This window comes from Apodemus sylvaticus, chromosome 1 (assembly GCF_947179515.1).
Source record: "Apodemus sylvaticus chromosome 1, mApoSyl1.1, whole genome shotgun sequence".
Taxonomy (NCBI): Eukaryota; Metazoa; Chordata; class Mammalia; order Rodentia; family Muridae; genus Apodemus; species Apodemus sylvaticus.
In genome coordinates this window covers 38,208,508-38,234,484 of record NC_067472.1, presented here as the reverse complement: position 1 = coordinate 38,234,484, position 25,977 = coordinate 38,208,508, and the positions used below count along the sequence as shown (strand labels likewise).

At 45.1% G+C, this 25,977-nt stretch overlaps 1 protein-coding gene across 3 annotated transcripts in view; it reads right to left on the bottom strand.

Moving 5' to 3' along the window:
* Positions 1-439: 439 nt before the first annotated feature.
* The window catches only part of Tjp2 (tight junction protein 2), a 95,605-nt gene continuing 70,067 nt past the window's right edge, over positions 440-25,977 (bottom strand). For 2 of the 3 annotated variants that reach the window (XM_052188024.1, XM_052188015.1), the window contains exons 11-23: positions 25,285-25,435; positions 19,084-19,192; positions 17,693-17,903; positions 16,560-16,747; positions 16,010-16,105; positions 14,833-14,912; positions 13,791-14,001; positions 7,633-7,733; positions 6,534-6,746; positions 5,305-5,415; positions 3,833-4,147; positions 2,477-2,562; positions 440-1,511 (exon numbers count right to left, since the gene is read on the bottom strand). In XM_052188024.1, the coding sequence (XP_052043984.1) occupies positions 1,346-1,511; positions 2,477-2,562; positions 3,833-4,147; positions 5,305-5,415; positions 6,534-6,746; positions 7,633-7,733; positions 13,791-14,001; positions 14,833-14,912; positions 16,010-16,105; positions 16,560-16,747; positions 17,693-17,903; positions 19,084-19,192; positions 25,285-25,435 (2,038 nt within the window). In that variant the 3' untranslated portion in view covers positions 440-1,345. The remainder of the gene's footprint in view (positions 1,512-2,476; positions 2,563-3,832; positions 4,148-5,304; positions 5,416-6,533; positions 6,747-7,632; positions 7,734-13,790; positions 14,002-14,832; positions 14,913-16,009; positions 16,106-16,559; positions 16,748-17,692; positions 17,904-19,083; positions 19,193-25,284; positions 25,436-25,977) is intronic. The other variant, XM_052188032.1, reaches the window with a different exon arrangement.

Below are 25,977 nucleotides of genomic sequence, written 5' to 3'. Positions count from 1 at the left end.
AGGATTCAAGGGATGCCGGGAGGGGGCTGGTAGCAAGGTCACCTCCTGGAGCCAAGGTGGATAGAGCGTGGAACTACACACAACCGAGCACAGTCTCAGGGATCTCCCACAGACAGGGAACAGACACAGAACAGACGAATAAGGGACTGGAGGAATTGCCAGAGAATGATCAGACCTGTGATGAGGTTATTTCCTTCTTCCTATGTCTCCGTTCCCAACGTCTAAGTTCTCACTTGTGTAATCACAAGGAGGAACTAGATAACTGGCTCAGTGCTTTAGAATACTTCTTCCAGAGGACCCAGGTTTGATTCCCAGCACCAACATGGTAGAGAACAATCAATGTAACTCCAGTTCTGGGGGTATCTGATGCCCTCTGCAGGCACTGGGCATACATATTATACACATTGATGCATTCAGGAAAAATGTTCATACACAACCGTTTTAAGTCTTTTTAATTTTTTTAATTAAAATAAAATAAATCAGGAAGACTGGGGTATAGTTCAGTGGAGCAGCACTCTGAATGCATGAAGATCTTGGGTTCCACCCGACACCGCCCAAAAGAAAGGTGTGTAGAGATTCAGCACAAAGCTCATTCTTGACTACAAGGTACTCCTTTTTATTAAATTATAAAACTGCCTGATGTCAGTACATACGCTGATATAAAGGAAATAAAATACCATTTTCTCAAGTCTCTGCCTTTGTGGAGCTCGTGGTTGCAGACAAACAATAACACTCTAAAGTCTTGACCTCCAAGCTGCACTCCCCAGTGTGGCTGTCCTATGTACAGTCAGAATTTATGGAAAATACTACAAAGACAATGCCCTGAAAAGGTGGCATGGTGCAGGGGCAAGTTACAGCTGCTAAACTGGTATAAAAATTTAGTCAAAATAAAGTTTTAGTCCATTACAGCTTCGCATGAAGCTTCAAGGAAGAGAACGTAAGACACATCATCTTGTCAAGGCACTTAAGAGAGTCGTGATAAAATACTTCTGAATTTAGTTCGAGATGGAGTACTTTTTCACTCCCTGTTCACATTTGCTTCACCTTGAAGCGGAGCTGGAAGGCAGCTATGAGTGAGGGAAAATAGTTATTGCTCAATATACACATTAAAAATACAGAGAGATTAATACAGATTTTGGTCCACCCCAAAGCAAGTAACAGTTATCAGACTGTAGGGTTTCTCTTCATTCAAGAAAGTCATAATCAACTTTACTCCAGTCCCACAAACAGAGCCTTCAGTTGATAACTCATGCTGTCTGCTGCCTGGGTCCCCACCATTTCTCTGCAGTGCATTTTAACTGGAGAAGACCTCCAGGTGGCCTCGCAGGAGTCCATGCGCAGACCTCTATAATTCCGTGTCTCGGTACCGGGAGGGCTGGCTGTAGTAACCTCGCTTCGAGTGTGCTGCCAACTGTTGGCGGTACTCCTCCTCCTCGGGGTCGCTGCCGTAGCTTCCTCTGGTGTCCTGGTAAAGTCTGGAAGGAGCTTTCTGTGGCTCTGGGGGTCTAGAACTAAAAGAATGAGGGTATCGAACATAGCCCATATCATCTAGATGTCACGGGAGCCACTGAAGCTCTGAGTCCAGCCAGCGGGCCGATTGTTTCCTGACCCCTGAGCACATTCTACCACCAGCCGGGGCACTGCTGGCCCCTCTTCAGGGTCACAGGATGATAAGGGAAGAGATTCAATATGGGCCAAGGTCATGGCCTATTTGGTCAGCCACCTGTTGTCTGAACTAACACAGGAAGACTGTACCTGCTATACTCCTAGGCCCCCCCACTACACACACCCCCGCCCCCAGCAAAGAGTTCTCTCCAGTGTCGATCAATTGTACCAAGTTTCCTCTGTTAGTGTCAGCTTGGCATTCAGAGCAATCTACGTGCCTCTCACTTTTTCAGTGCTTTAAACAAGACTCCAGGTTCCTGAAGCAGGAAATAACTCAGCTCAATATCACCACAGGAAGACAGATAATGACTAGTGCAGGTTCAGCACTTAAATGCTGAACTGACTGTCGCAGTCCCGACTGTGCATGGTGATACAAAGGAATTAAGGAGCGTGGCTACAGACTATTAAACTTTAGTGACAAAAGAAACCTAAGGCCTAAGAATCTGCTCACATGCCCTCCTAACTCAATGTAAAGGTTCTTCTAATGTGCCACTGGGTACACAGGGCAAGTGGCCAGAAACTTGTGATTCTGTAATCTTTTAGAGACAGAGTCTCTGTACATAGCCCTGGCTGTCCTGGAACTCACTATGAAGACCAGGCTGGCCTCAAACTCAGAGATCTGCCTGCCTCTGCCCATCCTATGAAGATTCTGTACTCTTCATAGTTAAGTTTGACTGACAGGGTAAGGTTAACAGTCAGCCTGGGAAGGAAATTCTTAGCGCTCTGACATCTGGGTAGAGTACTTTCTTTCTTCAAATACAGATTGCTGGAGAAGCCTCCTCCTCTGACCAACCCTCCAAATAGCCCTTACCTCATGTGCGGGGGCAGGCCGGCATCTGGCTTGGGGGCCTTGATTGGAACCGCATAGATGTCAGGGTGCTTCTGAGCTATTTCGATCTGTGGTAATGAGGAAACAGGGAGAGAATGGGCAACTGCATGGGCCTCTTGCTGCTCAGGCCCTACCCTGTCCCCAGGTCTTACCACTTTCTAGTTCATTTCCAGAAAAAGAAAAAATAGATGTCATGGTTGGGTGTGGCATACTGGAACACACCAGATGGTGAGCCCTGAGGCAGTACGTAAAACCATCAAATTCCAAGAGGCGCACCATGGAACCATGTGGCAGTGGCTGGGGGGAGGGGATGGGATCACTGTCAGGTGAGTACAGCTTCACTTGGGAACTGGAGAAGCTCCTGAGAGCGATGGAAGTGGCAGCTGCAGAGTGATGCGAATACCCTTCCCACCCCTGAGCTGTCCACTTACAAATGGCTGAAACGGTGTTATGTTAAGTAGGACTTGTAGCCCCAACGACCTGGCTGGAGCACATCTTATGTCTGGGTCACCCAGAGCAACATCAGCAGGGTCTCAAGAAAAGGGTGATTGGGAGAAAGCCTGTCTTGCCTTTGTCCCCCAACTTTTAAGGGAAGGTCTCACTGTGTCACCCAGGCTGATCTCTAACTCCCGGGCTCCAGTGACTCTCCTGCCCTGGCCTCCACGCTGCTGCGACTACAGGCGAGCTCCCACTTCTGTTGTCACGAGTTCTCTCATACTGCAATGTCTCATGTGCATCGCAAGCATTCTACCAGCTGAAAAACTAAGGCCCACGGGCCCAATGGCTGCCAGTAAGCTGCTGGAAAATCTGGGAACACTCGAAAGGCTGGAGGACCATCTAACCATCACCCATATTCCAGCCACAGTAATGTCTGAGAGTTACTGACTTAACCCCCAGCCCAGCCCAGCCCAGGACACACATGGGCAGAATGGAGAGCTGGATCTTGCTCACCTTCACTCTTGAGGCTTCAGTTTTTGTTTATTTCTGTTTCCCAAGACGGGGTTTCTCTATGTGACCCTGACTGTCTCGGAACTCACTTTGTAGATTATGCTCACGTTGGCCTCAAACTCACAAAGAGCCACCTGCTTCTGTCTCCCAAGTGCTAGGATTAAAAGCGTGCCCCGGCCATACCCGGCTCTGAGAGGTTCTTGATTGGAAGCAAAAAGGATGTGCTGTCAGCAGACAATCTGGAAGCAGCGCAAGAGGACTGTGTGGGTGGCTGTGCCTGGCATGACTCTGGCAGTGGGGAAAGGGGTGCGCACTGCCACACCGACAGCGAGCATCCTGGAACTCTCACGTGGGACATGCTAAGATGCCCTGGTGGGTGACAACAATTACCCTCGCATTCTGGGCCTCCTGGAGCTCCTGCATCCTCTGTAGTTTTGCCTTGTGGTCCATCTTCTCGAATATTTTCACTCTGCCCAGGACTGATCTGGGAGCATCTTCCTGCTCCTCAGTGCTCTCCCCAACCTCCTCACTCTCAGGTGTGGGGACTGGAGTGGAAGGCTTCAGGATGGATCGCCCAAAGGCAGGTTTCGCTGCAATAGGGGGAGGACAGCCTCTGGTGGAGCCTCCCGGGATTTCACTGCCAGCCGTGGCGGAGACGGTTGATTTGGAGTAGTCGTAGGAGTCTTCTCTGTTCTGGCTTCTGGCCTGCAGAGAGCAATAACATGCCTTTGACCTTGGGCTTTTAGTTTCTTTTCAGAACTACATTAGTGATTTAATACACTGTGTTTCCGGATCAGTTTCCAAAGGTGGGCAATATAACCATCGTGACAAAGAATCAACTATGACGCGGCAAAGGGCCGCGGGTCGGGCATCTTGAGCCCCACCCGGGGATGACAACAAGTGTTGGCAAAGTGGGGTGGCCAGTGATAGCTACAGGTGGAAGACACTTAATTCACAGTGGGGAAGATGGCATCTCACAGAAGACCTTAATTTTGGAGATGAAAAAGTAGGTTTGTCTGAGCTCAACCTGCCTGGAGGGTACGAGCCTGGGCCAAAAAGTGAGAGCTGGACTTGGCTGTGGAGCAACAGGGCTGAGCTGGAGCCGGGCGAGGCGGGCAGGACACCATGCCAGCGGCTGCTGCTCCTTCCAGCCCTGCTGCGGGCCTTTGGTGCAGGCCTTCTTATATCCAGTCACTCATTGCTGCTGACAGCTTACATAGTCACTAAACCTTCTCATCCAAGTTACTGAGTTAAAAAAAAATTAGTGTTTTACTGAGCTATAAGGAAAAGCCTACTGTTAATGGTTGATTGTTATCTGGGGCAAGAAACCACATGACTCACCCTGCAGCCCTTACGTTGATTCTAGATAATAATTTATTAAATCAATAAATTAAGATGCTTTTATAGTGAGAGGCATTCTACACAACAATGATGCCTGTTTTTCTCAGCGGATCACCAGTGAGGAGTTTCTGGTATGTCCAAATTAGATTATGGGCAGAAAAATTTTATTGAATAAAAAAAATAAAAACCACAAACAAAAACAAAACAAAAAAACAAAACCACCAAGATTAGTGATTCTGGCGTGCAGCATTTGATCGTATTTCACTTTTCTACCAAAATTAATGAATAAATAAATAAAAAGTAAATAAATTAAGTAACTCATTCACTATTAAGACTGAAATTATAGATTTTTTCTAATAGTGGCTTTTGGAGCTATCTCTCACTCTTCCCTGGTTTTTAATGGCTCACTCAATGGTCTGAAGGACAGGCTCTAACACAGCACATGGTGCGTATACATGGCGTCAGCGTGTGTCCCCCTGGGTGTCCTCCTCCTTCCCATCCTGGGCTTCCCAGCCACATACCTTGGGCGGCTCTGGCTTGAATGCCGGGGGCGGGCTAGCATCCCTAAGTTGGTCTCTGCTAGCAGCCCTCCGCATCTGAGCTCGTGGCTCTGGGCTGGATTTCCTTATGCTCTACAAGACACAAAAGTTCATTCGCACCAAGAACACCCAAGCAGAGAGAGGAGAGCACTCTGCTCTGCCGGAGTTCTGGAAACTTGTGGGAAATGAGAGGCTGAAGAGCTAAGGCAGCTCTCTCTTACTGCGGAGAGAGACACCCCCCATCCTAACCTAGAGAAGGCTTAGGACACACGTCACTAAACTGGGAACACAAGGCAGCATGGTCTACCTTTAAAGGAAAGAAGAGAAACCAAACCAAATACTCCTAAAATCTAAAGATATGTATCACTACCTGCAGTATTCCTAAGTATTAGCTCCTCCTATGTGTGGTCATTAACTTACTTTTTACTACTTATCCAGTATATATTAATAGTGGTGTGTGTGTGTGTGTGTGTGTGTGTGTGTGTGTGTTTGGAAGGCTTTTTCTTCCTTGATTTTTCTGGGGGGTGGGAGGAGTACATCTATCATTTATCATTTACTAGAAAGAGCTAACTCGATAAAGGGGAGCACATCATTATCATCCGAAAGGACTTAGATAACATTGTCCACAAAGATCGTCATTCCGATGTTCTCTGAGGTGCAATTAATAATTGTTCTGCTCTACACTAGAGCCCACTGGTAGTGTGAAGGAGGACTATGTGAGCTACCGAATACCATGCATCTGATCAGATGTATGAAGTGCATTTAAAAGGTGACATACAGAGAGAAGGAAACTGATGGGGAAACACTCAGGAACCTTGATAGCATTAGGAGGTTAGAGGTCACGAGGAGAAGAAAAGCAGGGCTCCTAAGAGTACAGAGAGAGGCCTAATCAAAGGTTACAAGCAAACGCAGCAAGAACGTGTTCATAAAGTCCCATCTGTAATTTGGACGGTCCCATCGGGCATAAAGCCGGTCTATTTATCTATCACTCCTGAGGACCAGAGAGTGGTGAATTACGCAACTCAGCCTTTTCCCCACGTCACGATCTGGCTCCACTTTCCATGGATCACAGCCACGGCTCTGTAGGCACGGGCTCACAGTGCGCCTTCCTAGCAGTCCTCGGCTCCAATCCTTGAGGATACTTTCTACAGCGTCCTCGCAGCCTCGCAGCCTGCAGCGAGCTGCCCGGGGTGTACTGTGCCTCGCCTCACCTCCTCGTGCTGCACCGGCTCCGAGGAGCGGGTGATGGAAGACACCAGCGGCTCCTCGGCTGGCTCATCCAGCTCATTGTCAGTGTAGGCGCCTCCCTCGCCGTCGGTATCTTCAAAGTCACTGATGAGACGGCTGTCACAACTCAGATAGTCCGCGCCCATGGCGGTTAAGTAGGACATGCGGTCTTCAGCGTCATCATCCATCCCTTCCATCTAGAGGAATGTGTTTTGAAGGGTGAGTGGGATCTGGCATGGCTCCTGGGAGTGGGGACTCGAGAAACTCCCAAGGGCTGAGCCAAGGGTTGGGAACGTTGACATGTGCTAGCAAGGGAACGGGACAGTTTCCTGCTGTCACTTGGCTTTGCCCTGATGTAGATGCTGGGTTAACTTCTGCACAGGGACACAAACTAAAGACCCTCTAGCGCCTCCAGCACCTATTCATTCCTATTCATTTTCAAGACTCTCAGACCCAGACTGGCATGTTTCTCAGAAGTAGCTTGGCTCAATCGCAATCTGAGAACAAAGACTACATCCTGCTCAACTTGTCCTCTAGAGGGAGCCGTGGAGACTAAGCATTTGGCCAATGCTACATGCGCCAACTAAGCATCTGGGACAGCATCTGTCTAGAAAAGATCACTAGTGTTTTTTATATCACCTACTCAAGCTTACAGTCTGGATGCATTCTCCACTGATGTCTTTACTAAGCACATGATTCCAACTGTTAGTACCTCTCTTGGTATCTTTCCAACCTGCATCCCCCATGGTTCTCGGCCTTGCCTCTCATCTCCACTCCGAGTTTCCCATGTCCTTAGTACAGTGTGGCATTAGGAAGGAGAACTTGTAAGCTCTGATTAGAGTACTCGGAATGCAATTCTAGTTACTACATTAAAAGTAGAGGGGAAGTGAATGTAGGAGAGCGTTCATCGCATTCCGCCTTCATTTTATTACTCTGTTGGAGAGCGACAAAGCTTCCGACTTGAGGAGCACATTGAAAGCCCTTTTGGACCACGGTTTACTACATTCACTGCCCTCTTGAGGAAGCATCGAGAACACAGACGCTCACTGCACACACGGCAGCAAATCTAGGCCACACACATACCTTGCCTTCAGAGACCCAGACTGCTTCGCTCTGCTGCTGCTGAATGCTGTCCTTCAAGCTGCCAAACCAGCCATCGTTGGCTGAATTCACGTTGATTGTGGCTACAGACAAAAGCCAGAAGGTCAGCATCGAGTCTCAGAGCCACCCTGGATCTAGAAGCTCTCCACATTCTCTCTATTTGTACCGTATTTGAAGAAAAGCGTGCCAAGTTCAGAAGTCTGTATGTTATTTAAACACAAAATCTTTCTGGTCGAATGCAACTAAAACTGTTTGAGTTGACAGTGTAGACTTTATGGTCTTATTTTCATGATCTATATATTTCTTCAGAAGAGCTATAGTGTTTTACAGTATGCGCACATGTGGTTTTATTTATTTTGCAATGCCAAGAATAGAATTCAGGTTCTGTTTGAATGCCACCACTGAGTCATAGTCCCTGCCCTAAGAAAGAAAGAAAGAAAGAAAGAAAGAAAGAAAGAAAGAAAGAAAGAAAGAAAGAAAGAAAGAAAGAAAGAAAGAAAGAAAGAAAGAAAGAAAGAAAGAAAGAAAGAAAGAAAGAAAGAAAGAAAGAAAGAAAGGAAGGAAGGAAGGAAGGAAGGAAGGAAGGAAGGAAGGAAGGAAGGAAGGAAGGAAGGAAGGAAGGAAGGGAAGGAAGGGAGGGAGGGAGGGAGGGAAGGGGAGGGAGGGAGGGAGGGAGGGAAGGAAGGAAGGAAGGAAGGAAGGAAGGAAGGAAGGAAGGAAGGAAGGAAGGAAGGAAAGACAGATTAAATTTTTCAAGAGCACAGATCAAAAGGACTGTACTTTGAACTGTGAGCTAAAATAAACCTATTTATTCCCTTTAGCTACTTTTATCAGGGTATTTTTATCATGGGGTGGGGGTGGAGGGTCAGGGGACAGGGACAAAGAGCCTTATTACATCACACCAAGCAAATAAAGAAACCTAAGCACACACTTGGAAAATTCCTTTCTGAGCTTGCAGTCTGGGCCACTGCCCCACACAGCTCAGGTAAAGGCACCAACTTACAGCACAGACGGAAGATGCTGACAGACACGTGACCCGCATCTGTTTGTCAATCTATATCTATGGAGGCAGTAAAGATAAACTAGGCAAGAAAAATGGCTCCAACGCGGTAAGTACACTTGCTTCAAAAGCAGGAGGACATGCATTCAAATCCCCTGGATAAAAAGCTGGACATGGCGTGTGTGCTTATAACCCCAGCACTGGAAGTGAAGACAGACAGATCCTGGGCACTTGGAGGGCCAACTAACCTGATGGACATCACACACACACACACACACACACACACACACACACACACACACCACACACACCACACACACACATATATTACATTGATATAAAACTGACCTAAAATGCAAAATATCAGGATGCAGATAAACTACAACTGCTTTTTAAATGATGATTTCACGGCTCTTTAGTAAAGGGCCGTACATATCTTTCAAATGAGTCATTACACAAAATTTCTGAGTAATCAAGCTTCAAGTTTTCTTTTAATCAAATCTGACTTTCTTTCATTTAAGAAACTTTAATCTCAGAGCCAGGTGTGGCGATGTGCATCTGTTCCTACCTGGGAGGTGGAGGCAAGAATGTGAGGCTCAACACCATCACTGGCTACAGAAGTCCTGGGCCAGCCTGAGACCCTGTCTTGAAAACCTAAAAAAGTTCCACCTCTGACCTTGGGCAATTGTGAGTGAGCTTACAATTTCCTTAGTTATTAATTATTCACAGCGTCAGACAGAACTGAGACACTGGGTAGCCCAAGGCTAACCTTGAGGTCATGGATTTCCTTGTGTCCTTATTCATCAAGGTACTTCACAGAGATTATTATAGACATAGCTAACATATGATCCAAGATGCAGATGTGGAAGTGACACTGTGCACACCAGGGACTAAGCAAGTGACTTGTGTTAGGTGTATAAAGAAAGCTCAAGTGGTCCTTTACAGGTTTTCTATCAGCAGCTGTCTGATACAGTCTGAATTCATCACAAGGAAAACCTGAAGTTTAGGGGCTAAGAAATGCAGAAACACATTTGTGCCTCCGCCAAGATGAATGTAACAAAACCCCAGAGTCTCACTGGCAACCAAGGGCTGGGACACTGCCACCAAAGCTCCGTAGACACTACCTTTCCAGGCCCCACTCTGGGGTAATATCCAATTCATGCACTTTAGCATTTTCTAAGGAGGCTTCCTGGGACTGTCAAACTCAAGGAGCTGACACTCTGAAAGGATCTTCCTGCTGCCAATGTCCCTGCTAGCACGCTCATACCTCAGGAGAGCCATGCCCAGCTCTGGTATGTGTGGCAGGACCTTCCCACCCCTAGTCACAGAAGTACTGAAGGGCACCATTCGCGCTCGGAGGGACTGCTACCGAATGAGGTTTCCGACTAAAGTTACTGTGGTGATGGCTACACAACTCTGAAGGATCTAAAACGCACAGAAATACGCCCTTCAAATGGGTCAATGGCACAAATGACATCCCAGGAGGGCTATCCTGTGGTCACTTTAACACTCACGTGCTGACACAAGCACACCAGGCAAGCCACCACACAGCTTCTTTCTTTCCTGTGGCAAACATTCCCTACGCTTCCCTAGGAATCCAAGTGTCATCTACTGCAGTTTGGATTTTTCTCAGCTGAGACAAGATTCATTTCCCTCTGGGACTTTTCAAAGACTAAACAATGACCAAAACAAACAGAAAATATCACATAAAACATTTTTTCAATAACGTGATGTAGAAAAATAATAATTACAGCAATAGCACTTGTAAGCTCTTCCAAAATTCCAAGGTTGAACAGCAAAAACCTCATTTTGATGAGGCCTGGAAAGCAGATGAAATACCCAGGCCGTCCATCCTGTGGTGCTTTAACATGCCAGTTTATCACAAAGGTGGCCCAGTTTGGGGCTCTAAGTCCATAGGGCAGCCTTCAAGCCACGAGCTGAGCAGTTCAAAGGTTCTAAGAACACATGCAACTCAAATTTCACTTTTATTATATATATAACATATATATATACATATATATATATATGTGTGTGTCTACAAATGCATTTTATACTAAATATTTTCCCAACCCATAAAGGGGTATGTAGGTATAACAGTTTAACGTATTTTGACAAGCCAACTTGCTTTTGTGCAAGTCTCTAAATGAAGTCTAAAAAGACCACATAAGACAGAAAATATGACTTTAAACTGTGCTCACCAAAGCAAATCTAGTCCTCCAACTTACTAATGCATAAAGGTGTTTATTCTGCTCAGGGTTCTTCTGATTAGGCCTAAAGCCCTGTCCTCAGCCTGTGGATGGACTTGGGGGTGGAAGGGCAATAAAAAGGCTTTGTGGACGAAAAATAAAAAAGGCCTCTACATGGCTTTTAGGAGTCAAGCTTAACAGTGGAAGAACTGCAGGAAAGAGAATTACATAGAAATGGGCTTCTCTGTCCAAGCTATCAGTAAGCCTGCACCTTCTGCCCTGAAGACTACATGGCTCACTGCATCAGGCATGCTATGTACAGGAAGAGCTGAACTCCGATCTTTAATAGCCAGTGTACATCCACAGCCCCTTCTAGCTTCAGTTCTGAATTTCTTGCTTCTCAATCAGCCTACATCAGAAAGGATAGGCTTGGAACTAGGACAAGACTCAGTGTTAAAAGCACTGGCTGCCCTTCTAGAGGACCCATGTTTGAGTCTCTGGCCTCCTGGGCACTGCTCACACATGGTATGTATACACACACATATAAGCAAAACACCATACACATAAAATAAGCAAATTTTTAGAACAGATAAAAAATGCTGTGCTGTACCAGAGCCTATTTCTGAGGCCTGATGGTGACCTCAGTCATATCTCTCCCTTCAAGCATTTTGTAATCCAATCCAAGGCAAACCCTTTCCACACGACATCCTTCTAGATCCTTAATAGATTCTGTGCCAGGGTATGTGGCCTGTGTGGCAGAGCCAGCAATGCTGACTTCTAGCTGGGACAGGAAGCACAAACAGGAATCAGCTACCTTCTGCAACCTCTCCTCCTTGTCTAGCTTTAGAAGCCTGGCTCTTCTTCCACAACCCTAGCCTTCCCCTACTGATTTCTCATATCCTGGCATAAAACGCCAATCTGACCCAGTGAGGGAAGCTCCCAGCCATTCCGTGGATTTGAACCAATGTATGGGGGTTGGGAGATTAAATGAGTCTCCTGGTTTCACATTCATAATCATGTGGTTTCCATTTCTCGTCTGTTAAAATGAGGAATTATTAATACAGTACTGATTAATTCAAAATCTCAAATCAGATTACGCTTCGAGGTCTGAAACTTTCTGAGAATGCACACAACAGTCAAGTAAAAATCCCACACTGTGAAACTGTCATATGTAGAACTATCAAGATGACCTGCAAATCACCTGCAGGCTCTATGGCTACGACAAGTAAAAAACAACAACAACAACAACAACAACAAAAAAAAAACCATGAATCCCATGTCCAGACTTGAGTCTCATCTCTAAAAGGCTTATAAAAGCACTCCAAAGCCTAAAATATGAATCATTTCTGATTGTAAGCAATAGATAATGGATAACCAACCTATGCACAATCCTTTCTGGCATCTGAATGATCTAGCTGAGTTATAAGGGACTCAGAGAAACCAGTTTTAGTCTGGTCTCAGCCACACTAGGATCTGTGATGCTGTAATGTCCAATTAAGTTGAACACAGGTCAGACTAGCATTACTGTTCACAGCCTCTACAAAGTAAGTTACTACTGCTAGCAGTAAAAATGAAGGAAGATACAAGATTAAGTACACCAAAAAAACACAAGCTGGTGAGATACATCAACAGGAGGTAGAGAGATGGCTCAGTGGTTAAGAGGACAGGCTGCTCTTCCACAGGACCCTGGTTCAATTCCCAGCACCCCCATGGCGGCTCATAACTGTCTGAAACTCCATTGTCACGGGATCTGGCACCTACACAGAGATATGCATGCAGGCAAAAAACAAACAATAACCCAACACCACCAATACACATAAAAACAGATATACCTTTAAAAAAAATACATGCACAACATTCAGTTTAGAGGCTCACTTAGAACCTGAGTGGCCAATGGCTAACACTTTTCTCCTGTGCATTTGGCTATACTATATCCTAGCTACAGCTTTCACCATGATGATCAGACCTACATCTCTAAACAAGAGACATGAAACAACAGAAAAATAATGTTCAAATGCGGACACATATCCGTTCACCTTGATCTTCTTCCCAAACATCAAAGTTTGAGACAATGCTCACTGACCTCTAAAATCGTGGAACAAAAAAAGTGGTAACTACATAGTATCCTTATGATGTTCCCACAAAATAGAGCATTGCGCAACCAAAAAGAACTGTGTAACTCTCTTAGACTCTCAGTGATATCATACTCACACTGCTTACTCATGAAGACGGTACAGAAAAGGTCCTATTTTTAGACCTTCTCACTATCATGAGCAATGTTTGCAATGTGGCTTTATTTTTGGCATTTTAAAAATATCTTATTTTGAAAGGGTTCATATGCAGACCAAGTAGAGGCCAGCTCTAAAGTCTCCTGTACATGGTACCCACATCTGCATCACAGTGCTTGGACAGGCTATCAGTCCTCCATCTCCTCCCTTCACTGCAGATTAGCTATGCAAAGTGTAGCAAGCCTACAAGATAATTTACAAAGATTTTTATGTAGTATTTATCTGTAAAAGATAAAGGTAAGAATTAAGGGGGAAAAAAAACATTCACAGTATCATTTCGCCTCAAGAGTAGAAGTAGAGATGTTTAAATATTCCATAGTCAAAGTACTCAGGATTCTATCTGGGAGACAGTGCCAATCACTGCAATAAGTTCCTATCACATAGTATATCACCAACAGTAAGGAGACCTCGGCAACACGCAGTTAATAAAGACACGGGGCTCGTTAGCCTAGAGTTTACCACAGGAATCTAGCACCCTGAAGGTGATGGACTATTACCAGGTTTTACATCGTGACAATCTTTCTGGCTATCAAAATCACAAAGTTTAACATACAACGGCCATAGGTCTACATATCCATTCCCACAGAATTAAGTATTCTTGGACGAGTCATGAGCATGATTTCCACATTTCTCATTCTGAGCATGAGCCTTTTGAATGTCACTCACCTGTAAACAGATGAGCACAGGTTTTTTTGAGCTTGTTGGCTTGATCAAATAACTTGCGAGAACTTTTATTGGATGTTGGACTCAACCTCTGCCTTATGGTTTTAACACCTTGCCTGGAATCCGGGTTGAAGAAAATCACGATTGGGAACCACTGAGTGTAATTGAGCAGGTCCACAGCTTTGGGGGTAACGTCCAGCAGGGCATGCTTGTCCTGTTACAAGTGGGTGACAAAGGGTGGCACGTGGTGACATCGAAAACAACATTAAGGAGTTTGCTTTCCCGGGTAAAGACTGTACCAGATGTATGTACTTAAATTAAAACTTTTTTTTTTTTGAAGACAAGAGTTTCACTGTGTTAATTCTGACTGGAAGTCATTATGTAGCCCATGCTAGCCTTCTAGTGCTAGGATTAAAGACAGGCACAATCATATCCTGCCCTGTCTATTTACATTAAAGAGTCAAAAATATTTCTTCCTGTAGTACATCTACTTCCATATTATCAGTTAAAACTTCTCTCAGAAGAATGGCAGGAACCCTCCTTTCCATGGCTTCTTCTCCCGGTTTCCCCTGATGTCTACAGGGAATCAAAAAGGGCAAGGACAGTACAAGGTTCTCAGTGGGAACAAGGGCACAGACCGCAGTTGTACAGGCTTTATCAGAGACTATTTTATGATTGGTCTACTGTGTTTTCGGTTATTTCTGTGTATTTCCCACCTTTCCAATTTATATAAATTATCACAGATAAACCTGTGAAGAAAAAGTAGTGCCTGTGTACACACACACACACACACACACACACACACACACGGCATGTTGGTATGCCCATGGATACCCAACAGGGGTCCAAAAGAGGATATTCCCCTCCAAAAGAGGGACCTTTAATAAGTGTTACTTGGTTTAATAATGGGAACTCTGTGAAAGAATGGCACCTGGAAAGCCTCCCACCTACATGTGCTCTGATCAGTAGTTTCTTAGTAAAATACACATTCTATTCCAAACCACGATCCAGTTCGCTGACATGAGTTTCTGATGAGTTTTCTCACCTGCTCAATAATTTGCCTCACAGTATTCAGCCGAACCACTCCGGTGGATTTCTCTGATCCTGCATCTTTGGGTTCTGTTTCTGCAAAAGGAAAACAGGGCTGAGTACTGGTGATGGAAAGCAGGTGACAATGGGACAAATGACACTAGGCCATCTCATGGCATGCAGTGAGATGAAACCGTGCGTGTGTGTGTGTGTGTGTGTGTACAGAACAAACACCAGGGTTTCACTCATATGATGATACAAGTGTCATACCACTGAGCTACGACCTCAGCCCTATTAAGTGGAAACTAATCGGAAGAAACTGTTAGGTCAACCTAACAGCAGGGAGTACTTGATGCTCTCCAACTATCAATATCCCAAATGATTCTTTCTAAAGGATGGATCTGGAAATATAAAAGTCCTAAAAAGTCATAAATGTCAACTGTAATGGATGCGCCTAAACTTTGAATAAAACAAAAGGAAAATGTTTGGGACCAGAGATGCTACCAATTTTTAATATTTACTTATTTATAACTAAAATATCTACAAAAAAAGGGAGACCCCCCATGCCTAAATATAAGATTCATTCGTGGTTTAGCTAAGCATGGTTGTATACTCTTGTTAATATCAGCACTTAGGAGATGATGTCAGGAAGATCAGAAATGCAAGGCCAGCCTTGGCTACACAATAATTTCAGGACCAGCCTAGGCTATCTGAGGGACCTGCTTCCTGCCTTCCCCCCCAAAAAATGTTTCTGTCATCTCTCTCTCATGCACACAGACTTACAAGGCATCTTAGTACACCTGCATTTAGACGGTGATCACTCCCAGTAGAGCAACCGTGGAATTCTCCCCTTGTGCTGTATCATGTTGAGGCTCAAAATGTTTCAATTTTTAGAATGTTTCAGATTAGCGTTCAACTCTAACATTAATATTAAATCTCTCTGTTACTGGAGGGACAATGGTATTCATTAGGTAAAAGAATATTATTATGAGGAGACCACAGGTGTACTCTCGGATGAAGTCTCAGAGCTCTGCTATTTAAACTCTTGACTAGCTCGGCAAATAGTTTCAAACGTTGGGGATGTGTGTCTATCTCAGGCAGAGTGCGTGGATATCCCTATTCTTCCAACCTTTGTGTGCCAGAAAACTGCCAAATTAAACGCTCCAAGAGCAAAATTCTATGAACAGACTTACTTGCAGTTTGGAACAGGTCTGGTAACTCACTGGCCAACCGTTCCATTGCTATATCCGCTATGGGGCCAAACAGAACCACGGGTCTCTTGAAGCCAGCTGAAAGGAAAGACGGGAAGGTTTGCTGATGTGCACCTACAATGTCCAAGGAGAGGCCAGTGTACTGTCTACACTTCCCCAATCTCAGCATTAGAAACTGGATTCACCTCACCTGGACTCCAGTTCTTTTCCAGAAGACAAGTCTTCACTGCCCTCCCCACAAAGCAGTTTATAAACCATATTCTCTGATGCTGTACTGCTACACATCCCCGACTTAAGTATTTGCGGATAATGCACAAATACTTGAGTGTCAGCATTAAAATTATTTTCTTCATTTCGAGACTTCGCCTCCACTGAGGAGCCTGAACCACTCGGGCTCCCTGTTGAATATGATTCCCTCACCACACCTTTGGTGTAAGTGACTTAGGCGACGTTGGAACTGGAGGATTACAGACTCTGGCGGAAGTGGCTCAGAGCTCAGAGGATCGCTTCCGGGCCCATGCAGCTGTCTCACCTTCCCGAAGCAGAACCTTCTCGTAGGCGGGGAACTTGGTGCTAACCGATACTGCAGCCGCCAGGTCTTCCCGGCTCTTACGGATATTCTTCTTGACCCCGGATCTCTGGCCACGCATGCGCCAGAAGTCTGCTCTGTCCCCGGCGTTCTCTCGCTGGGCATTCTGGACGCTGGCCATCTGCTCAGCTCTAAGAGTCGAAGCCGGAAGAAGTCACTCTCCACGGCATGGGAACAGGTTATTATTAAGACACAGTCACTGCTGTGTGAGAACCCCGGGCAGGGCTGGAGGGTTGGCTCAGGGGTTAAGGGCACTGATTGCTCTTGCAGAGGTACTGAGTCAATTCCCTGCAACACCATGGTGGCTCATAACCGTCTGTAATGAGATCCGATGCCCTCTTCTGGTATGTAGGGATATATGCAGATAAAGTACTCATATATATTAAATAAATAATAGATAAATCTTAAAAAAAAAAAAAGAACCCAGGGCAGACTCAGATTGACAGTGGGGACAATAAAAGGGACTGTGGAGGCAGAAACCACTGTGTGTAAGCACGCTTGCCAACCTGACTGGATTTAGAATCGCAATGGAACCTCTGGGTCAGCCTATGGGGGTGTTTCTTGAAAGGGCAAGCCTCCCTGACTAGCTGGCATCTTCCCGTGGGCTGGGAACACAGGGAAGAAGCAAGGTGACGACCAGCGTTCCCAGCGCCCCTCCTCATGTGCTTTGTCATAGGGATGAGAAAAGTCCACAGGCTCTCTGAACTTCCCAGGCAGAACATGTAACTTGCACAGAACATGCCATGTTAGGCTCCTGTGGTGTGTAATACGAATGTAGGTAGCAGCAAGCGCTCCCTAGAGTGTACAAGTCTCTCCTAAGGGCGGGAGCAGGAGTGCCGAGGGGCTATGGCCACACCGTGTTTCCCACAACCAAGGCAGCAGGCGATCCTCAAATAAACCAAGGGCGGCAACCAAGCCTGAGGTGCTCAAGACTAAAGAGGCTGCGCCTCTCTCTCCATAAACACCCAATGACAGCAAAAGATGAGGTCCCGTGGATCGTTTCCCTCAGAGGCAGCTCGGGTGACTTTTGGAGAAAGGGGGATTAAAAGGCATGTTTAGGACGTCGGCTCGGTTACCTGCTTCTGTTAGGGATTAAGCCTTTCTCCAGTTCATTCCCGATCCTCACAGCCAGCCAGTGGCCCAGCTTGCCATCATACAGTGTGTCTACCACTCGGAAGACCTCTCCCCGGGTGAAGGCCAGGCTCTGTGGCGTTTCCTTCTCACATTCAAAGTGGCTTCTTATGAAAAACGAATCTCCCCGGCCGCAAGCCAGGATGTCTCTATACACTGGAGAAGAAAAGCGAATGCTGGCTGTGTTGTGCTCCACTGAGGCTCACCCCTTCCTGGTTCCCCTATCCTAGTGCATTATGGGAAATATGGCATCAGGATCCCACGGGAGGAAGAGCCGCTAACTTCCGGAAGTGCTGGAATGGCGGATTTTATTTTTTATTTATTTTTTATTTATTTATTTATTTATTTTGTTTTTTTGAGACAGGGTTTCTCTGTGTAGCCCTGGCTGTCCTGGAACTCACTCTGTAGACCAGGCTGGCCTCAAACTCAGAAATCCACCGGCCTTTGCCTCCCAGAGTGCTGGGATTACAGGCATGCACCACCACTGCCCGGCGGATGGCAGATTTTATGTGTCAACCTGACTGTGTGTGTGTGGAGGAGCCTACGCAATCGATTAAACATTATACTGGGCCTTTCTCAGAGGACATGGCGGGTGTTGGGGGAATGAGATTAACTTACAAATGGGAAGACTGAACAGGTAAACTGTTCCTCAAACAATTAGTTGAAAGCCTGAGAAGAAAAATCTGTGAAGTGAGAGGGAGCTACTGTGCCCGCCCATGTCCTTCTAGCTGGGACATCTGCCTTCCTCCTGAGTTCTTCTTACTGTCTTTAGACCTTCAGTTCTCCTAGCAGCTAGGCCTTCAGGCTAAACCCTGAACGGAGTCTTTGATCCTGCTAAGTCTGTCCCACGTGGGACTCACCAACCTGCACATTCAATGTCTATTTCTTACAGATTCTGTTTTCCTGGAGACCTCTGCCTAACACGGTTGCTCATCAACCTTCTAATGCAAGCAGGAAGGGACTATTCCTGTCCCCCACTTTACAGTGGAGCACCCGGAAAAGTGAAGCAACTTGTGGGGCTGGTGAGAGGTAAGAGGAGCCAAAACCACCCATTATACAGATCGCCTCCCTAACAATCCCACCATAACTGAGGATGCACACTGCTCAGAGAAGCAGTTAAACTCCAAATGACCCAGAACCAGCAAAGCTATTTCAGTAGTTGGAAGGAAAATATTTTCATACAAAATTAACAGTACCTAAATTTTCTCCACACACCTGTGACCCAATGTTCCTTATTCTGGTCCCAAGATACCCCCACCCACCCCCTCACCCCCATCCCCACCCTGCTCATGCTCTCCACTTCACTCAAATAAAACAGATCAGCAAACTTGCTCACCGTCTGCGCGGCTCTGAGCCAAAATGGTCACAGTTTCACCTTTGGGGATCTCTAACAGGTAGAGGACCGCATCTTCCCGGACTAGCCCTCTGAAATCCTGTGTGTTCACCTGGCCGAAGGTTAAAAAAAAAAACAACAAAACAGAAATCAAAAATGAGAGACAGACAGAGATCACTCTAGTAAAGTCCCAATGGGGCTGGGGGGCTGGGGAAATAACTCAGGGGTCAAGTACTTACTTAGCATGCACAAAGCTCTAGGATTGATACCTAGTATCAGTCCCTAAAATTTTAGAAGGTAACTCCTAAATTTCTGCTTGTTCCCATGAGCACCCATCCATCCAGAGCAAAAGCAGGTGTGTAAGTCGGTGTGGCTGCCACCAGTCCACTTGCCCAGCACATCCCATTGGCCTGGGCTACGTGAAGTACGTGCAGGGAACCATGAAGTTAGCCTGGCCCAGCTGCCTACATGTGTCATAGGGTTTTCAGGTTAGAGTCCATGGCTCCTGGGATAGATACAATGTGCTTCCTAGTTCCTGAGAGACTAATGTGCATACTCCCTCAGACTGCAAAAGCACTCAGGCCACTTTTGTGTTTCTCTGTCTGTTCCCTTGCAAGTCAAGGAAATAGGGAAGTTGGACCGGACAATCGGTCTTAGACATTAATCGTGTGCACCCTGGATAGCTTGTAAACTTCATTGTATTCTGACAACTACAACTGTACTAATCCTGGCAATTACCACTATATTCTGTTTCCGATAAGGGTATAAAAAGTCTGATTGCTCTTAACAAAACTGTCACAGCCTCGGTCTTGCTGTGGCCCCTCCAACAGACTTAATTTATTTCCTCGAAGCCATATCTGGTGACTTGGACCCGGTAAATAAGCCCAGGCGACTACAAACATTGCTCTAACTCCCTTCTTCAGGGCTCCACCTTCTATCACACCTGCCAATTCTTCAAGGGAAGACTTTGTCACTGAACTGATTGTCTTTCTGTCTGACGCCCTTCTTTTGAAGTCTCCCAAAGAGATAACCAGAAAAGTACAATATTTAAGTAATAAACTGATAACTATAACCAACACTGAATAATAAGGTCTATAATAAGCAGACCTGGGACCATATTTCTTTAAAATTACTCCAAATAAAACCTTGAAGACACATTCACAGTTGAATTCAACCTTTCTCCTGTAACCCCAATCTCTGAAAAGCTATCTAACAATAGATATTAATCCCAGCGCTTTCGGATGTCGCAAGATGATTATGAGTTCAAGGTCAGTAGGATTCTCTCTCAAAAGCAAAGCAGAAGAAAAATGTTTAACATGTGTTTGTGAAACTGGGTGCATCATCAGTCTTACATGGAAGACCACTGGCCCCTTTATCATTAAGCTGCTGGTCTAGATGTCCTTCTAACAAAGAGTCAACAGGAAGGATGCTGTCAGACAACCTAGAAAGCCAGGAAGTACTTTTAATTTGCACGTTCCTGACTGGCTAAAGATGTTGAATATTTGGGGGAAAAAATTCTTGTCCATTATTATTAGCATTTCTTCTATTGAATATTCTATTTAGTTTCATGCCCCGATACGTAAAAAGTATTTATTATGCATAGAGTTCTTTGCTTATGTCTATCTCTGTGCATTACAAGTGTGTTTGCTACCCAAGAAGGTCAGAAAGGGGCATTGGATGCCCTGGAACTGAAGTTACAGGGTGGTTGTGAGCTACTATGTGGGGGCTGCAAATCAAACGCAGGTCCTCTGGAAGAACAGACGTAACTGCTGTGCCACCCCTGCAGGCTTCATGCTTGGTTTTTCAATTAAGCCTTTCTTTTCTTAGGGTTTACTTCTTTTTTTGAATTCTTAGTATGTTCCAGACACCAATGCTCCATCAGCTATGCAGCCTGTAAAGACTTTTCACCTGCTGTTGGTGGCCTCTTCACTCAAATGATGGTGGTCTTTGTCTAGAAGCTTTTGAAGCTTCTTGGTTTCATGAGATCCCATGCGTCAACTGTTGGTCTTAGGCCCGGGCTACCGGGGTCCTGTTCAGAGAGTCCCCTTCTGTGCCTGTAAGTTGCAGCATGTCCTCTACTTCCTTCTCTGTCAGATTCTCGGTGTTGGGTTTAATGGTGAGATTCCCTGATCCATCTGGAATTGAGTCTTATGAAGAGTCAGAGAGAATGATACATTTTCATTTTTGACTGGCACTGTTTGTTTAAGACACTGTCTTTTCTCTAGTATGTATTTCTGGCCTTTCAACACTTGTGTGGCTTTAGATTTGTTCTAGCCATGATTAATAATTTCTAATTTGTACATGGTTGTCTTTACTGTGCAACACTGTATTTCCTTGAAATGTTGTATTCTCACCTATATTTCATAAAGATAACTGTACAATGTGTTGTATGTGGAAAACACGTGCTAAGACACAGACCCAACACAAAGCACATTACAAAGTTAATGCATTCATGTTCCTTTCAGTGCTAACATCATTGGGTTACCTGGAATTCTATTCTGCTGCTCACTGTGTCTCCTTTCTGCCACAACCATGCTGTTTTTACTCTCATATCATAGCTTTGCAGTATAACGGGAAATCAGAGATGGTGGTCCCTCCAGAAATGTTTTTATTCTTCAGGATTGTTCTAGCTATCATGGATCTTTTGTGATTTCATACGAATTTTGAGGCAGCCCCCTCCTAGTCTCTGTTGGAATTTTGATGGGGGATTAGGTTGAATCTATAGACTACTTTTGATAGGATGGCCATTTTCACAATATCAATCCTGCCAACCCAAGAACATGGGAGACCTATCTTTTGGTATCTTCAATATCCTTTCTTTAGTGCACTAAAATTTTCATTGTATAAGTCTTCACCTTCCTTTGTTAGATTCATCCCAAGATTTTTTTTTCTTTAGGTCATGGTAGTAAGTAGGATTGTTTCCCTTGTCCTTTTGATTATGTTTGTTGTTGGTATACAAAAGGCTAGTGATTTTTGTGTGTTTACTTTGTGTCTAGATACACGTCTCAATATGTTTAATTAGCATTAGATGATTTTGGCTCTTTAATGTATCTAATAACATGATGGTAAGATCCTACTACTGAAGACGGAACATTCTCTTAGTCATAGGATACAGGGAAATCAATCATGTACCGAGCTGGAAGATGCGTTCATTGCCTATCAGCTATAGGTTTTCATTGTGCTGGAATATCATGGAGATAAGTCATCAAGTTTTAAACAGCCACAAACAATAACAACTAGTACAATGACAATAACAACTAGTACAATGGCAGTAACAACAACTAGTACAATGACAATAATAACAACTAGCACAATGACAATAATAACAACTAGCTGACAAACAGGCCCAACGGTAGAAAATGGCCCAAGCGGAATGGCAGTAACCAACCTCTGGTTGGATTTAGAACCCAACCTGAGACTAAAAACTAGGCTAAAGCCTATGGGTGGCTGTGTCATGGGCCCTAGGGGGAACTCAGTGTTAAATTTTACTAAGTGAAAATAGTCATGAACTGACCACTAACTTCTCATCCTTATGTCTATAGATGAGTGTACCACTTAACACTGAACGGAAACGTTTCTTTTTTTCTAAAACAAGATTTCTCTATATAGCCCTAGCAGTCCTGTAGCTCAATTTGTAGACCAGGCTGGCCTTGAACTCAGAGATCTCTCCTGTCTCTGACTCCTGGAGTGCTAGGATAAAAGGCACATGCGCCGCCACACCTAACTCTGAGAAGTTTCTTTATGCAGTCAATAATGATTAATCAAAAGACCCATAACTTACTGACATACGGAATATAAGAGAGTGTGGAGCACACAGCTCTAGAGAGTGAGGAGCACTCAGCTCTAGAGAGTGAGGAGCACTCAGCTCTAGAGAGTGAGGAGCACTCAGCTCTAGAGAGTGAGGAGCACTCAGCTCTAGAGAGTGAGGAGCACTCAGCTCTAGAGAGTGAGGAGCACACAGCTCTAGAGAGTGTGGAGCACACAGCTCTAGAGAGTGAGGAGCACTCAGCTCTAGAGAGTGAGGAGCACTCAGCTCTAAATGGAACATCTATACTAGATTCCCTCCCCGCAATGCTCAGGATCATCATGGAAGAGGGAGCAGAAAATAAAGAGGAGAGGAGGGTGATTTGCAAAGTCAATCAGCTCCTCTTTGAAACAATGTTACCATGGAAGTAAGGTACTATCATTCTCACCTCTGCCCCCAGAGGTCACAGAACTTGCTGTCTAACCCTTTATGTCATTTGCATTGCTTCATTTGAATCTATGAATGATTTAGGGGTCCCTCTATCCATTTCTATGAGACCTTCTGTTGGGAGCAAAGCTATAATTGTCAAAATTAAAACATACTTTGCAAGGTACATTTTAAAACTCCAGGGCCAGCGATTTGGCCCTGCCACCAAACCCGATGACCTGAGCTTGAGCCCTAAGATCCACGTGGTGGAAGGAGAGAAATGACACCCAAAAGTTGTCCTCTGACCTCCACACACATGACACAGCACACGTGTTCCTCTTGCTCCCCCACCCCAACCACATACACACAAATAAAACGCAGCTTTTAAAATCCATGTGATTTAACAAGCACAACCGCCCCTGCAAATGTGTTTGGTTTTCTTTTTGTCTTTTCCTTTTCATAACAGATTTTTGAAAGAGAAATATCAGCCATGCCATATAAATAACAAAGAAGCAGTTAAACCAAGCAGGGAAAAATAAATAAAAATCAGAGCAGTCATATTTCTGTTATCTGTAAAACCTGTTGGGTTCAGCGGCAGTACAGCACACTATAGGTCAGGTAGAGGTGTTCTTTAAAACCCACTGCCAAAAGAAAGCGACAAAGAAGGGTACACACGTAGCTCCTGTCGTGTCTTCGGGCTGACCAAGGAGTAGGGGAAGTACTGCAGTGAACAAAACGGTTAGGCCAGTGTTCATGCACTTCAAGGTCAGACTGTGCGGTCCTTCCCAAGAGGCAAATATCGCCTTTCATTATCTGAGCAGTGTGCAGGGCCCGGCTGGGTGTGCTGGGAGCCTGGGGAGGATTCCGTATCAGCTCTGGCTCACTGTACCGCAGCTGCCTCTGCCCAGCTCAGGGAGATCAATCTTTCTCAGCCTTTTACAAAAAAAGAGACCATTTTATAGTCATCTTGAGTGATTATCAAGGCCACCCGTTGTCTGATCTCTACCAAGGACTTCTACAAGAGAAGTCAGGGACCACCTGCATCTCCCTGGTCACCATGAGGATGGCTGTAAAGAAACAACAAACAAACAAACACAAAAACAAAAACAAAAAACAAACACAAAAACTTTCTAGAAAAGCTCTGACTATGGAAGCAATTCTCCTTGTCTTTAACAATGTTTTATACAGAAACTGGGTGTCTGAAACACTAGGTGAATTCTCTACTTTCATAAAATTCACATTCATACTGTCCCCTCCACAAGAGACATCTATTTTATTCTCCAACTTTAATGAGCAGGGCCCTAAACCTCTGGCTTCCCAGTAGCCGAAAGCATGAGTTCTCTTTGTCTGTACGTTCTCCGAGTACAAATTAGCATGTGCTGGCATTTGAAAAGATTTTCATCAGAGGCATGGGAAGCTGAGAGTGAAAGATGTCCTAGGATCATGTGTTGCCTAAAGGTTCACTCAGGCAGTCTTCTTGGTCCCTTCCGGGACCCAAAGAAGGTCCCAGAATTTCACTGGAAAGCTTTACAATGCTCATGAGCAAGGCTTGGTACCTCCCACTCAGGACCACATTGGCCAAGTGCAGGGAGTGGGCACACCCTTGTGCCTTGAGGTCTGATCCCCTGGGTGATTCTGCAACTTCTTCTGCCCTCTGCCTTTGGCACACAAATGCTTACCAGACTGCCAGTTAATGCCTTTGGATTTCCTACCAAAGTCTTTGTGTGTGTGCATCCAGAAATATAGCAACAACAACAACAACAACAACAAAACCCTATACTGAAAAACATCCATCGAAGCCCCTTGCTGGGTGACTGCTGGAGGGCAGGGCTTCCTTTTTTTTTTTTTTTTGGTTTGTTTGTTTGGATTTGGTTTTTTCCGAGACAGGGTTTCTCTGTGTAGCTCTGGCTGTCCTGGAACTCACTCTGTAGACTAGGCTGGCCTAGAACTCAGAAATCCACCTGTCTTGCCTCCCAGAGTGCTGGGATTACAGGCGTGCGCCACCACCACCCAGCAGGGCAGGGCTTCCTTACCTTCAGAATTTGGTCTCCTTCTTGCAGCCCCTCCTGCTCTGCGGACGTGCCCTCCTGAATGCCAGCTACAAATATCCCAACGTCATTTCCACCTGCCAACCGGAGGCCCACGCTGTCTCCCTTCTTGAACCTCACCATTTTGGTGTTAGGCCTGAAGTAGGTTTGGTTTCAGAAAGAAAAAAAACAAAACAAAACACACTGTTTAAAACAGAGGATTCTCCTCAAGAGACTAAAGACTATTTTCTAGCTCAGAGGTAACTTCACCATTTACAGAAGTTCCCTCTCCTTTTCCTCATCTGTTCTGTAATTTAATCTCCCTGAGACAGTGATGGAAAATATCTACCAGACCACAACAGAACAAAATACCGATTTTACCACATTATAACTCATCTAGGATGAGAAAGTACATAGTTAGGGATTGATTCTAGCTATCTGATAGAAAGATGCCCTCCCAAAAGTATTCCACCACAAGTTTAGCCAAATAAAGGCAGTTCAGATCTAAGGAAGCCAGGCCTAATCCAACAACTACCGTCTAGATACCACTCACCATGGCCCCTTCTCCCTCCCAACCACGCCAGGACCAGCGCCCCCTACAGTCTCTACTGAAGTACTACATTCTGGAGCTGCTGCACCCTGGAGTTACACGTCTTGGAGTTATACATTTGATGCAAATATTCAGGACAAGTAGGTAGG